Source organism: Phaethon lepturus, unplaced genomic scaffold, assembly GCF_000687285.1.
Source record: "Phaethon lepturus isolate BGI_N335 unplaced genomic scaffold, ASM68728v1 scaffold12615, whole genome shotgun sequence".
Taxonomy (NCBI): Eukaryota; Metazoa; Chordata; class Aves; order Phaethontiformes; family Phaethontidae; genus Phaethon; species Phaethon lepturus.
In genome coordinates this window covers 67,281-82,259 of record NW_010539944.1, presented here as the reverse complement: position 1 = coordinate 82,259, position 14,979 = coordinate 67,281, and the positions used below count along the sequence as shown (strand labels likewise).

General features: G+C 43.8%; 1 protein-coding gene across 1 annotated transcript; it reads right to left on the bottom strand.

Moving 5' to 3' along the window:
* Positions 1-8,084: 8,084 nt before the first annotated feature.
* Positions 8,085-9,409, bottom strand: LOC104620936 (ephrin type-A receptor 3-like). The gene is made up of 2 exons (XM_010287299.1): positions 9,173-9,409; positions 8,085-8,692 (listed from the first exon to the last, which is right to left on the bottom strand). Exons 1-2 carry the CDS (start codon positions 9,183-9,185, stop codon positions 8,313-8,315), a joined length of 393 nt encoding a protein of 130 aa, XP_010285601.1. The 5' UTR covers positions 9,186-9,409; the 3' UTR covers positions 8,085-8,312.
* Positions 9,410-14,979: the final 5,570 nt, after the last annotated feature.

The following is a 14,979-nucleotide window of genomic DNA, read 5'->3' as shown; positions in this document are numbered from 1 at the left end:
AGGGAAGCCAGAGACGATATACCGTATATCTGGGGGTTTGCTATTCTTTATACTATAGCTATGCGTAGATGCCTCAGTTTGTATCCAGGGGCAGTTATTCTCTTTAAGCTTCTTATATGAAAAGAGCCATACAGAGAAAGGAATCAACATTTTGCAAGTGCACAACTGAATTGTGGCGGGACCAAAACTCAGGTTTATGCACTTCTAGGCACTTAATTGAGGAGCATCATCACTTTCTATAGTTACTAGGAAAAGACTGACATCTCTAGGTAGAATATATCCCACAAAAAGCCTCCCGTGTTTCCGTTGCATTTCTTTCTACAGCAGGTAAACAGAGATTCCTATTTATACTCTGATTTCTTTTTTTTTTTTTTTTTTTTGGTAACTATCTGAATCCTGTATGGATTGTATGGAAGAGCTGGGCTGAACCGAGGGCAGAGTTTGAGGGAGTCTCTTGTTGTAACATGTCCCCTTTGTTCCTCTCCTGATGCCAGGATATGTGACAGTACAAAACTCTGGAATCGATTTAGTACTGACACTGGCTTATCGTAGCTGAACTCAGCTGCTACCACCATTTGCAGCTGCATTGTTGAGACCTTGGTTTACAAGGCCTTAAGTCCTTAAGAACTAATCAAACATAAAACTACATTTAAAGCTGTTACACTGTGCTTTTAGTGATTAAAAGAAAAGAGTCTATCAAGCAGGCATGCAGTAAAGACCTGAGGTATTAAAAAAAAAAAAAAAGATTTGGGCATCAGCATAGGTATATTTGGAAAATACAGAAAATGTAATTATTTTCATTGAACTTTGTTGACAATAATTATTTTGCTGGAACCCTGAACACTAAATCATATTGGAAATAATAGAAGGGGTAAGTAAGAGCTCAGGAAAGACACACATGAAAAATTGGGGTTTGGAGACAGAAAATTCAGCTTGACATGGAATAGCTGCTCCATCTAGGAAAATGCTGTTACAAAAAGAGGGTCACAGACTTAACCCTCTTGTTCCCACCTCCCCTGTACAAGGTTTTGATTTTGCTCATTCTCTTTGCTCTGCTCCTGTGGCTCCTCTGGTCTAACCTGGACAACTGGATTTGCTACCCTACAGGGTGACCCAGACCCATTTGAATATGGTACACAGAAATTAAAGATAGAACAATAAACAAGCTCTCTAATATTCTAGAGATTACACAGTTCTTACAGTTAGGAAGCCCAAAGACATCTTCAAACATAAATTATCCGTCTCCATAGTAAAACTGCACCACTGTAATGTAAATTTGTTTATGAGCTAATTTGTTCAGATCAGTTCAAATCCCAAAATGGGCACTCTTCCTTTAGAGTGTCCCAATTAATTTAACATGAAAAAGTAGGAAAAAAACTAATTCTTAGAGCAACACAAGTGTGACTATGCAGAGGTTTGCAGTAGTTTAATTGAAATGCTCATATGCAATTTAAAACCGCTTCCCCCCCACAATCAGGCATCCTAATATTCACACGGGGAAAGATAGTTAGTGGAAAGTAGGTCTCTGTTTACTCATTGCTGAGACTAAGAGGGAGCACCATGGCTGTTTGCTATAGTACCATAGCATACAATAATGCTGTACAATACACAGATGAATAAGACTGGATCCTGCAGGTTCTCTGATGAAAAAGCTTAGGAAGGAGGCGGTAACTCACAGGCTATTTAACTAAATCAAATCTCCCCCTTTAAAGCCATCTAGTCTTACAGAGCTATTCTCCAAAATAAGGCAATCCTGCTGCAGTTTTCCATTTTCATGTATGCATGAACTTTATGTGAGGTGACAAATGGTAAGAGCTTTGAGGTTATCATTGCTAAATTAAAAAAAAAAAATCAACAATATTCTCCTGAATGTCTTTGAAGCAGGGATACTGAGGTTTACTGCCCCTCTGCGCCCACAGATTCACTCTCTCTCCAACCTGAGCAAGTGTATGGGGAACTTACTCCCTCAAATTTCATTGAGAAGGCCTTACTACACAAAGGAAAAGGTCAGAGTTTAAAGAGGACTGTAATTACTGACCAGTCCCTTACCTCGTCTCCTTCCAGTTGCCGCTATCCTCTTTGCACACAATCATCACATATGGATTGAAATGGAAAGGGGCCTCTGCAGATCACCTACTCCAACCCCCTGCTTTCAGCAGGGTCATCCAGAGCAGGTTGCTCAGGATCTTGGGCATTTGGGTTTTGAATACCTCCACAGATGGAGATGCCACAATCTCTTTGGGCCAGCTGTTCCAGTGCTCAATCACACTTAAAGTTTTTTTCCTACGTTTAAACAGAATTTCTTGCATTTCAATTTGTGACCTTTGCCTCTTGTCCTGTCACTAAGCTCCACTGAGGAAAGCCTCGCTCTGTCTTCTTTACACCCTCCCATCAGGCCTTTATATACATTGATAAGATCCACCTGAGCCTCCTCTCCTTCAGGCTGGGAAGTCCCACCTCTCTCAGCCTCTTCTCATATGATAGACCTTCCTCTCCCTTAACCATCTTAGTGACCCTTCACTGGTCTTGCCTCAGTATATCCATGTCTCTCTCATACTGAGCGAGGGCTAAGCTGGAAACATCCCATGTGGCCTCATCAGTGCTGAGTACAGGGGAAGGATCAGCTCCCTTGACCTGCTGGTAGTGCTCTTCCTACTGCAGTCCCAGTTGCTCCACCAGGACCTCCAGGTTGTTTTCTGCAAAGCTGCTTTCCAGCCAGTTGGCCTCCAGCATGTACCTACAACCTGTATGACAGCATGTGATACCATAAAAGCACTGATAGGGCAGAAAACCTGTTACTTTCTCAGGCAGAATCTGCAAAATACATTCAACTCATAGATGTCCCTGACCCAAGGGCTGTGTTTTGCATTGGAAAACCTCTTCCCTCATTTCTGTAAACTGATTACCCAGTAGCAGGATTGTGTTGTCCCTACCAAACCTTAGTCTTTCTTCAGTGAATTCCACATCCTATTTCCACTTAAAACCTCCTTGGGCTCCAGTGTGAGTTTTCTGCTCACTGCAGCCCAAAGGCAGTAAATGCAGAACTGCCCTGATGTGAACTGGTGGTCTTTTCCCTTTGGGTTGTTTATAAAGCTCCAAGGAAGAGACAACTTCCTGGTCTTTACAGATAAATGCACTTAAAAAAAGCCCATAAACTGCATTCAGAAAACCCAGGGAACCTAGAATATCTGTGCTGACACCTGATCACGCTAGCAACAAGCTAGGCAGCGTGGCACAGCTGTCAGCCTCTCTGCATGGCACAGTCACCATTCGCATGCCACCTCCAGGGGTACCAAATTTCATACCCTCTCCCATAGCAGCCAGTGACCCTTTCTAACCAGGGTTGATTGGTGTTATTAGGAGGTAACATCTGCGTGGTGCAACATACTGACGTGAGATGAGAGCTTTCTTCGGGCAGCAGCAGAATGCTTCAATATTCAATTGCTTCAAAAGAAGCTTCAATGCTTCAGGAGGCAACTGAAGGCATGTATTACAGTGCAAAGAGGTTGATCAACAAACTCAATTAAACAGAAATGTGTGCCTTTTCTACTTCCATAGTAGACTTACAAGAATTTGAAATATTGCAGTGTCATACCCGTCTAGCCATATTTTGCAAGAGACCTTTTTTTCGTTTGCAGAGAGGTCTGCTCATTAACCTTCACTGGAAGGGAAGGAAAACAAAATGCAATAAAAGCACAGCAAAACTCAGGCCAGACAGTTTGAAGAAAAAACCCAATCCATTTTCTGAAATTATTCTGAATTTCTCTCAGTTCAGGGGACTGGATCTTGGCTTTACAACAGTTTTGTACTGTAAAATATATTATCCCTCTTGCATTCACAGCACCAGCAGAATCAGACTCTGGATGTTTCAAACCGTACAAGTGACAACTAGGCACACCTTTCATAGAATCTTTGGGTTGGAAGGGACCTTTAAAGGCCATCTAGTCCAGCCCCCCTGCAATAAGCAGGGACACCTTCAACTAGATCAGGTTGCTCAGAGCCCCGTCCAACCTGACCTGGAATGTTTCCAGGGATGGGGCATCTACCACCCCTCTGGGCAACCTGTGCCAGGGTTTCACCACCCTCATTGTGGAACATTTCTTCCTTTTACCTAGTCTAAAGCTACCTTCTTTTAGTTTACAACCATTACCCCTTGTTCTATTGCTAGAGGCCCTGCTAAAACACTCTGTCCCCATCTCTCTCATAAGCCCCTTTGAAGTACTGGAAGGCTGCAATAAGGTCTCCCTGGAGCCTTCTCTTCTCCAGGCTGAACAACCCCAACTCTCTCAGCCTGTCCTCACAGGAGAGGTGCTCCAGCCCTCTAGCTCCAGCTGTTCCCCTGATCAGTTTTGTGTCCCTCCTCTGGACACTCTCCTACAGGTCCATGTCTTGCCTGTGCTGAGGGCTCCAGAGCTGGACACAGCACGGCAGGTGGGGTCTCACCAGAGTGGAGCAGAGGGGCAGAATCACCTCCCTCAACCTCCTGGCCACACTGCTTTGGATGCAGCCTAGGACAGGGTTGACCTTCTGGGCTGTGAGCGCACATTGTCGCTCATGTCCAGCTTTTCATCCACCAGTACCCCCAAGTCCTTCTCAGCAGGGCTGCTCTCAATCCCTTCATCCCCCAACCTGTATTGATACCCAGGTCTAAGACCCTGCACTTGGCCTTGTTGAACCTCATGAGGTTCACATGGCCTCATTCCTCAAGCTTGTCCAGGTCCCCCTGGGTGGCATCCCATCTCTCAGGTGTGTTAACTGCACCACTCAGTGTCATCTGCAAACTTGCTGAAGGTGCACGTGATCCCACTATGTTGTTGATGAAGATATTAAAGAGTACTGGTCCCAGTACAGACTGCTGAGGGACACCACTCATCACCGATCTCCATCTGGACATTGAGCCGTTGACTACTCCCCTCTGGAGGGGACCATCCAAACAGTTCCTCATCCACCCAACAGTCCACCCATCAAATCCCCATCTCTCCAATGTAGAGAGAAGGATGTTGTGGGGCCTTGTCAAAGGCCTTACAGAAGTCCAGACAGATGGCATCCATAGCTCTTTGCTTGTCCACTGATGTGGTCATTCCATCCTAGAAGGCCACTAGGTTTGTCAGGCAGGACTTGCCCTTGGTGAAGCCATGCTGGCTGTCTCCAATCACCTCCCTGTCTTCTTTGCTTTTAGACCAGGTTTGAAAACTCTTCTGGAAAATCTTATTGAGATTGTTAGTTACAGACTCTGAAACTCTAGAGTTACTGTAAAGGTATCAGCAAATTTTTCAGCAGCATTTAAGGTGACTCCTTTTGTGTGTGTGTGTATATATCTACATGTATATGTAAATTACAAATACGTGTAAGCATGTGTGTACACAATCTGTTTACGTACAAAAATGGAGCTGCTGTGCAAACTGACTGACTCCCCACATATCAGCTGAATTTATTTTAACACATTCTGGAAAATCTCCCAATTGCTGCATTACAGAAAATTAGTGCTACACACATTCTGATCTATTAGGCTGGTGATTGATTCCTATGTAGAATGTATGGTGAGAAACATGGAAAGAAATGTTAGTTCAATTTTAAGCAGGTCTTTGGAGCTCAGAGACCCAGCAAACACAATGCCAACCAATTCCTGTCTTGAACTGATTTCATCTGAAGATGTACAATGTCTGATTTTTACCACCAAGAGAATTACCACAAACATGACATTTTTGTCATTAGAAAATATAAAATGTTCTGCAGTTCTGCCTCAGGCTTTTTGGAAACTCACATACTTGAAAACAAGTGTTTTGGGTGGGTGAGGAACATTCTGCAGAACAGCTTTCACTAAGCTGGGATGGGCCCTGACAGTGCTTGAGAAAAGCACATGGATACCGAAAATCCAGGATTAAAACTGCAACTCTGTCATACCCATTGCAAGGGTATGGGTCTCTCAAAGATTGGCAGAAATGAAATAGCCTGGATTCAGGAGAGGCTGAGGAAATCCAGCTTGCAGGGACCTTCTATTCTTCATCCTCTCTCCAAAACTCACAGCCTACTGACTGACATTGTTCTTTCCGCAGGCTTACCAGGGGCTCTGTCCCCCACATCTGGCCTGCCGTACTGAACCACATCCCCCCATGTGATCCCCCCCCACAGAACAGGCTCCCTAAGCAACACATCTCTCCTGCTTCCTTGAGTCCAGCAGAGCTCAGTCATTTAACCAAAGCTTTATCCAACTGGTGGATACCTCTTTCCTTGAAGGACTGTACCTAAAGTCAGACAGCACAAATAATAGCCCTAGTGTCATGACTGGCTTTTGGAATCTTTTGGTCTCTTCCAGATCCAGCTGAACTGTGCTTTAATTCTTTTCTGAAACACCTGCCAGTTAAACCTTTAATTATAATGTAATGTAAGATCTTCAGACTTTCTCCCCCCAGCCCCTGCCCAGGTGTTTAAGTATGACATTAGCTAAAAATATGCTTCTGGTGCATCCCTTTTGTGATCTAACCAGGAAGGGAATGCAAGAGAAACTGCATTTTTGTAAATATGCTTTAAAAGATGACTTATATACATATTTAAGGTCTAACTTCAGCAACCTGTAGAATGTCTAGGGGAATTCTAGTATAGTAAATCAATCGGCATGATCAAGAGATAGCACAATTAAGCCTATAGTAACCCACACCACCTAAAAGTAGTTTAGCAAAAATGGGCTATGCGTGAAAGTAGAAAACAAACAAAGGAACAAATTGCTTAAGCAGCCTGTGTGTTGCATTAAATGAAGTTGCTATTGTCAGAAACGCATTGACTCTGCCACGTCACAGGAACTGCGTGTTCTGAAACAAAATCAAAATCCATCTTGCACCGCGGTGCAAAAGCAGCCGTCCCTGGGCCCTGGGGAAGGGCCCTGCAAAGCAGGAGGCCTCCGCAGAGAAATACCTTTCACTGATGCTACAGAGTTCACGCTATGGAGTGTCCCCAGGTAATTTCTAACTGCAATGGTGATGAACAGGCTGAAAGGCAGTATCTCAGATTTAAAAAACAGAAGAAAAAGAGCAACTAAATAAAGGCTGCTCAAGTCGCTGACACAAGTATCCAAAAAATGTAACTATAATAGTAGCAAATTGTTTGGAAGGGACATAAAATGCATGTTTCAGAGGTTAAGTCAATGCCTAGATGAGAAAGAGATCATGAGAAGATGTTTCAGCTGGGTAAATTCACATCTGTCTCCCTACTGCATAGTTAGATGGTCCTCCAGAACGTTTGGAAATGTACTGCCTGCTGTCAGAAAAGAGTCTTATCACATTTTTATGCCTCCCAACAAAGCTGATCTGTGATCTGTGAAGAAGAGAGATGTATCGTCTATGTGAAAAACATTGCAATAAGATAGCTCACTAGGAGGACATCTATTTAGAACAACATTCACTCGGTTTGTGCTTTGAAGACGACAGAAATGTAGGTATTTTGGGGATAGGGTGTGGGATGGGAGGAGGTGGGAGCAGACTTACTGCACACACACATGCTTTCAGTACAAAGCTTACTGATAGTGAATGACATGGAGCAGAACTACAGAAATTTCAGAATCTAGTCTTTCTCTTCACTGGCAAACATTGCTCCAAAACAAAATGATACCTAAACAAATGCTAGAGAAGAATCTAGATTCTTCACATCTTTCAGATAAATGAAACCTTGTCAAGCGAGAAGCAAATGGTAGAATAGCACAGCCGTGACAAAAGCCCTGATCTGACAGTCAGGGCATACTGCTGTGCTCAAACAGGGTCTCGATGACTTTAGTAAGTCTTCACAGAAGTCGAGTAGTCGTTTTGCACACTATCAACTATGACACCAGGACCTATTTCAGTACTCGGCTCCACACCCCCATCATGTTGGCAATAATTCAGAGTTCATGAGACAGCTTGTAAAGGAAGAGAAAAAAAAAAAAAGCAGTGTTTTTTTAAACCTCTCTAATTTAATGTTAGCTTTTTATGTGTCTAACATCAAAGCATTTTTTCACTTCTATTTAATCAAAATTAATCACTAAGATTACTACAGTAATTTATGTTAGAGATTATTGAAATGAGTGTTTTATTAAAATCTGGTTTTATTAATAAAACACATTCTGGCTAAGGAATCATACAAGTCTGCTATTAGAGACTATTAACTGGGGACTGGGAGTTAATCATAACAGTCATGCTGCCAGGTCCTTTGACAGCAACACACACTGAGTTTGCTTCTGCTTTTACTTTAACTAGTATATTCAAGTCAATTAGTTACCCTAGCACATGAGTGGTCAGAGTAACTCTTGTAAAATAGGGAAAGGAAACAAAGGTACATACATCTCAGTAGTTTTGAGCAAAGGAAGGGTAATCAGAAAGAGACTCACCAGCCTGATTAGTTGTGATGCTGACAGCAGCAAATTGTCTGGAAAGTGTACTCAAGTCAGATACCCCATTGACTGCATCAATCTCAAAAGTGTAATTGGTATGTGCCAAAAGGTCCACTACTGTCACTGTGGTGTTGGTGAGTCCAGTCTGACGGGGTAAGAATCGCACGTTGTCGCTACAGGGCTCACACATCTTGATGTTTCCTCCACATTTTTTACAAATTATGTTGAAAGTGACATCTTTCCGACCTCCAGTGTCAAGAGGCCAGCTCCAGTCCAGGATAACAGATGTCTCATTGATGTTAGAGATAACATTTCTTGGAGCAGATGGTGGTCCTACAAAAGGAAACATGAAAGCAGAGGGATGAGATTTTCTGTAGGGCTCTAAAATGGGAATAACAAAGGCACAAAAATACAAAAGTGAAAAATATAAATAACCAAACTCTTCTAGTTATTTCCCGTAGAGATTCCTGAAATATTTCACTGGACTACAGACCTAGACTATCAAGTATCATGTTTTCTTATAGACAGACAGAACCGTCAGGGTGCAGTTCAGGACTGAGTGCTGAAAATGTTGGTAGCAATTTAAAAATCCTAGCTCTCCTTCTTGAGTCTGACAAAGAACAAGAAGGAGAAAATGAAAATAGAAAGACATAATCCCAGCCCACTGATATTTGGTAGCCTGTCCAAGATGGAAGAAGACATGGGAGGCAGTGGATGGCTGACTGCAATGGGACGTGAGAGGAAGCAAGCAAGCTGCTGAGATACAGATGGAGGAGCAAGAATGACAGCCCCGAGCATAATGATGCTACTCACTGGTGCAAGCCATGGATGGAGGGTCTTTCTCAGAGCGAAAGTAATTCTTTTCACACCTGCAGTTCAGAGATGCATCTTCGTAGGTAGAGCTGTGAGGTGGGCATTTGGCACACTTCACGTTGCCAGCAGAAGCTTTGTAGAAGCCAGGTCGACAAGCTGCAAAATAACAGGAGTATACTTTTAAATTCCATGGACATCTCCTCGATTTTAACACCTGACTTTGTTACTGCCCTGGAACTTATCCATATGCAGATCACTTCTGCAGACTTTTATGGTCTAAAATATGGGTTTCTCTCATAAAAGAAAGCTGAAGGAAATAAAACCTCTTGGTAGAATGGAGCTCTTCATGCATCAACTTGGATTAGTATTTAAATTTGCCTGGAAAACCAAACAGCGTATTGCACCACACCACTAAGAAGAAACATTTTCTATATTGCGTCTTGAGAACTTCACTTATTTTTCTTCTGGATAATTTACCAAAACATTGGCCTGACCCTGCGCAAGCAGCTAACTTTATCCTCTCTCTGCTGCCAAGGTTTGCTTACAAGGGCATAGTAATTGTAACCTATGTCCGTTCAGTTCAGCATAACTAAGCAAGCTCAAGCCAAGGAAATAACCTGAACAGGAAAAGATCTTTCCCATTTCTGAAGGACCGTGGATCAGGCCCAGTGAGCTGCTTCTGATACTGAGCAAGTATCAGGAACCTGCATAGTCTTTACAGGGAGGATGTTTTTTGCGTTAATGTGGTCTTCTAGGGATGGTGCTTGCACCCACAAAAGCAGCTTCTGATAAACTCTGGGCAGTGGTGTTTCATTAGCATTGGCACACTCTCTCTGTTTTGGCTCCTGCTGCATTTTAGGCTGATTCAGTGCCACGTTTGCATCAGAAGAAAATGGCCTTTGAAATAAGTTACAGAAATGAACAAAAAAGCAAATAACTTTTTATGAAAAACCCATGCAGTGAAATAACAATGTTGACTTCTTTCCACTAAGATGATCTCACCATCTGAAAATAAAATTAAAAAAAAGAGACCAAAACCAGATCTAAATCAGCAGGCTCTACTGTTCAGCTGCTGCTTCCCTCCAAGACATATGTCCTTCTCCAAATGGAATTTACCAAGTAAAATCATTCTGGCTGACACTGGTCACGAGCAGGTCTGTACTTAGATATACAACAACCGAACACACACAGACAACGTAACAAAAGGGAGCACACCTTAAAACACCTTCACCTTTTGCTACACTGTGGTATCTCAGCAAACACTGCCTAATGCACAAGCACACTAGGAAAACCCCAATGATATTCTCATTGACAATATAATGTTTTAAAAAAAAACAAAGACCTATACAAAAACCAGACATGACTTCTTTTTGTGTCTGGAGCCTAGACAGTCAATTTTAGATAAAATGACCCTGGACCTGTCACCGATTTAAATGTTAATTTGAAGACAAAAGAAAGGGTTCACCTGTCTTAGCCTAAGCCTGAACAGGGACACACTTTTCGGTTTTGCTTATGGAGATGAACTGATTCATAAATGCAGTATAAAAGCCAAGATGCACGGTATGATCCTTCCTGTTCTTTCGTGTGCTGCCCAACTAGAAAAGTGGATGGGGCAGCCTGAAATGGGAAAAAAGTCAGAATAAAAATCCCAGCACCTTTTTAAATAACGAGGCAGAGACAGAAGCTGCAGCATTAAACCAGATGTTCAGCTTCCACGTTATTGTCCACAACCAAAACCTAACTGAATATCTGGGTTCGGCAAATTTGTCGATTAGTTCCTGGTGCCAAACACCTGAGTGAAACGCACTGGCGAGTCAAAAGAGAACAAAGCCCCGGGCAGCAGCGTGTCCTATTCTGAAACACCTTAGTAAAGGAAACCCTCCTCACCAAGGCTGCACTGAACCCAGTGTGGGAAGCGCAGAAGGTTTCAGGAAGAAGCGCTCGCCTCAGCCCCTCTGCAGCACGTCGCAGCCCTTGCAAATCCGGGCGCCGGCCGCCGCGCGAGCAAAGCGGCTGGGACAGGCACCTCCCGCTCCACGTTCTCCCCTGCAAGCCCTGGGGAAACAGCCCCGGGTTTGAGGCTCGGAGGCGGGAGCCCAACAAGCAATCCGTCAACGCAGGACGGCTAAAAGCGACCTTGTGGCGAAGTTCACAGAGCCTAACGCCCACCCGCCTGGCCTGGCACGGCCTCTGCTCCCGCAGCCGGCCTTCCTTGCGACTCCATCTCCTTGCGGGCTGCGAGGGCGCTGCGGGGGGGTGGTGTCTGTTTAACACGCGGAAATAAAGGAAACCTCCTGAACACCTCCACTGGGAGAAAACGCAGCAGGAAATGGCGTTGGCTTTTTTTAGTTTTGGTGGTGTTACTGCTGCAGCCTTTTCAGACTCAAACCTCATCCCCTCCCAACTACTGCCCCGTGATGCAGGTGCCGCACCCGGAGCGAGCCTCTCCGTCTTCCTCCAGCTGATGGAGGAGCCGCAACCGACTTCGCTGTCTCTGGGCTCAGCGCGGCCACCCCTGGCCCCGAGACAAGGAGCCCATCCCGCCCTTACCAGCACTAGTAACTAAGCACACACATTAAGGAATAAACATCCCACCACATCCGTCCAGCTAATCACACAGCACTTTTGCCAAAACTCCCCAAGGAAACGTACCGCCAGGTATTGAACGGTTTCGCTTAGCCGTACCTACTCACCTTGAAGGGACATTTCGATGTTTATGGGCAGGCATACACAAGACAAAGATGTATTTATGAATACATACAGGATGATTTTTTAAAATTTTTTGAATCATTTTATATACTAGTTTAATGTAAAGATGGGAAAAAGACTAATAACTTAAAACTGAACCTTTTGGTTGTTCTTCCTACAAGACACAATTTTCCACTGCTTATTAAGCATAATTTATTCATAGCATTGTTACACATAAGCATTCATTTACAGGATGGAACTATGGTAAGACTGTTTATTTGGGACACTTCCAAAGCACTTACCACCAACAATTTAATATAGCAATGAATTTAACATAAGTAAACAAGTTTCTGTAAAAAGTGGACAGATTTTGGGGGGTCAGGAAGAGAAAGGAAGGAACCAAACTGCTCCATTTATAAAACGTCTCTTTCATCCCTCAGGTGAAAACTCACACACCTCTTTTAAGAAAAGGTGGTGGTGTGGGGCCAGAGAAAAAAGGAAGAACAAGGAGCATGCAGGAAGCACCGTGGTAAGCACGAGATGAGGCTTTTTCTTTTTTTCTTTCCCAGATGGGCAGGGATTTCATCATTTCACGCTTCTGCTATCTCCGTACAGAGTGAGCAGTCAGGGTGGGAGGGATGAGCCGGTCGGATCCCTCCTGCCCAAGTGAGGGCAGCCCCATCTGATGTCTTCCCCTTAGGCTGTCTCGCACTTTCTGTCTTTGTCTCTCAGACCAATTTTAGATAATTCACAAGTGTAGCCCAAAGGAGAAAAACAAATGCAATTACACTTGAAATTGAAGCTTGGAAAGAGAGGTGTCAATACAAAATGTTGGCAATATACATACTATTATTATTTTTTTCCTAGTCATTTTTTAATTCTGATATATACAAGGAAAAAAAATGAAGCCTTTACGTCAAAAGGCATTCTTATTTTTTATGTCAGAAAAATCGGATGACAAGAACTGATGGAAGAAGGTTTGGCTTTCTGAGGTGAATACCATGGCTTTGGTTTCAGTCGGGTTGAAAATAAAAGGACAAGCATAGGAAGTCTTCCCAGAATCTGTAATTTCAGCATGTAAAGCAGCTCTGAAGAGTAGTTGCTTTTTCTCAATGTTTTCTTCTAGAAGCTAAGAAATTTTCCCTTCCCTCACAAGGGGGAATGACGCGAGAGGATGTAGATGCAATGGGCTGGGAAGAAAAACCTCTCAGCACGCTAGAACAGAATAAAAGAAACCTTGGGAGTTTCTACATACGTGATGTAAACCATAGAGCAAGGCTGTCTGGTTTTGCTTTTTAAGAAGGTTGGCTCAAGTCAGATGCCTGATACCTGTTGGCCCCAGTGAATCCTGTGATAACTCCAAACTGCAATATTATTTTAAAACTGTATGCAGTCTGATTTTAATCTCTTTTATTTGAGTGCGAGCCACACTGACTTTATTGAAGTCACCTACTGGTAATAATTTCAGGACTGCGGTTGTCCTCATAACTGTATGAAAATGAAGTCCCTTAAACTACAACTGATCAGTCTGCCTCAGAGACAGAGTGGGGAAAGTTATTTCAGCAGAAGAAAAACAAATGCATGTAGCAATCCATGGTAGTTATTGCTTAAAGAAACGTGACTTGTCTTTTCAACAGCAAAGTGAATTTTGCCTCTGTTTGACTAATCTGTTTGAGATGAAAACATGGTCCGAATTAAGGGTTAAATGATTCATTTCAATGTGAACTAATTTTAAATTAAAATATAAAGCTGTTAGTACATCGGAGCATTTTAGCATTCAGACCCTGCAGCCCCCTGTACATGGAGCCATATCACCAATTCCCAGCCGTAAATACCAACCAGCGACCGGAGCCCGCGCTGCCTGGGGGATGACTCCCCAGCGCCGGTACTCCAGGCCTGACAGGGCCCGTTTCCCTGCACAGGGTCAAAGCAACTCTTTACTTGCAACATGAGCCGCGCTCCCCACTCCAAGGAACTCTGCTTTTTGTGCTCTGAAGGGAGCGGCGACGCTTCAAGGCTGCGGCATCAGCATCGCCGCACACTGAAAGCGGATATTGGCAGCCATGAAACTGGGTGTGCAACGAGCAGCATCCACCAAGCGCTCAACTGCCTCCTTCCTTCGTTCCTCTGCTCTTCAGTAAAGCAGCCCGGGGTCGAAATGCTGCTGTGGCATTAAACTACAGCGCTTGGAGAAGAAGGGAATTCCATCATAAACCCGTACAGCTCACGGATACCTTAACATTTCCTCGTAGCGTGCGTTAGCAAGACGGATGACAGCAACCCTGCGACAACCTTCCTGTCCCTGTCCCCTGCAGAGAGGACAGGGAAGCATCCCCGACGCATGTGGTCCGTGTTAGAGGCGCTTGGCACACCACTCCCACTGTCACCTGTGGAAATGGCACGCAGCCATTTCGATGGAAACGAGCAGCAGCGGAGGTCCTGGCGCTGGACTGAAGCCACAGGATGACCTTTGGCTGTGCAGGAGCGCTGGGAAGTGAATGCTTCCCACTGGCTCACCTCGATGCCCGTCTAGAACCTTGCATCTCTGCAACGTTCTCAAGTCCCTTTTAAAAGCATTTACACAGCTCTTTTTTCTCACTACATATATTATGGTCATGCTCTGGAGATGTCAACAGCTCAATGTTTATCACTAGTAACAGAATTGCACGTTCACCCACCCATAAATACATGTGCACATGCAAAATGAGATGTAACACAGCTGTCAGTTTGTGAAAACGGATGGCATAACAAGCGGCATAGATTAACCTGATAAAACTCTCAAAACCATTTTATTTTCCTTGGCCGAGTCATTTCTTTCTCTTCGCGTTTGTATCTTTGAGAAAGAACAAGAAGGTGAAAATCGTGCTTAACATTAAATGAAGATTTCAAAACTGTTCATTTCACACTTCCATCACAAATGATAGCCAGCCATACGTGTTATTCTTGCCATGTTAAAAATAACACTGCATAGATGTGGTATAGTTCTGGCTCAGATACATGAAGGGTAGGAAACAAAGGTAGGATTCTGCCCTGAGTCATCCCGCCCTCAGTTGGCATCACATGTCATTCACGACACTGGAAGAGCCTCACTTTTTCCTCCCTTGTTCACCACGGCACGC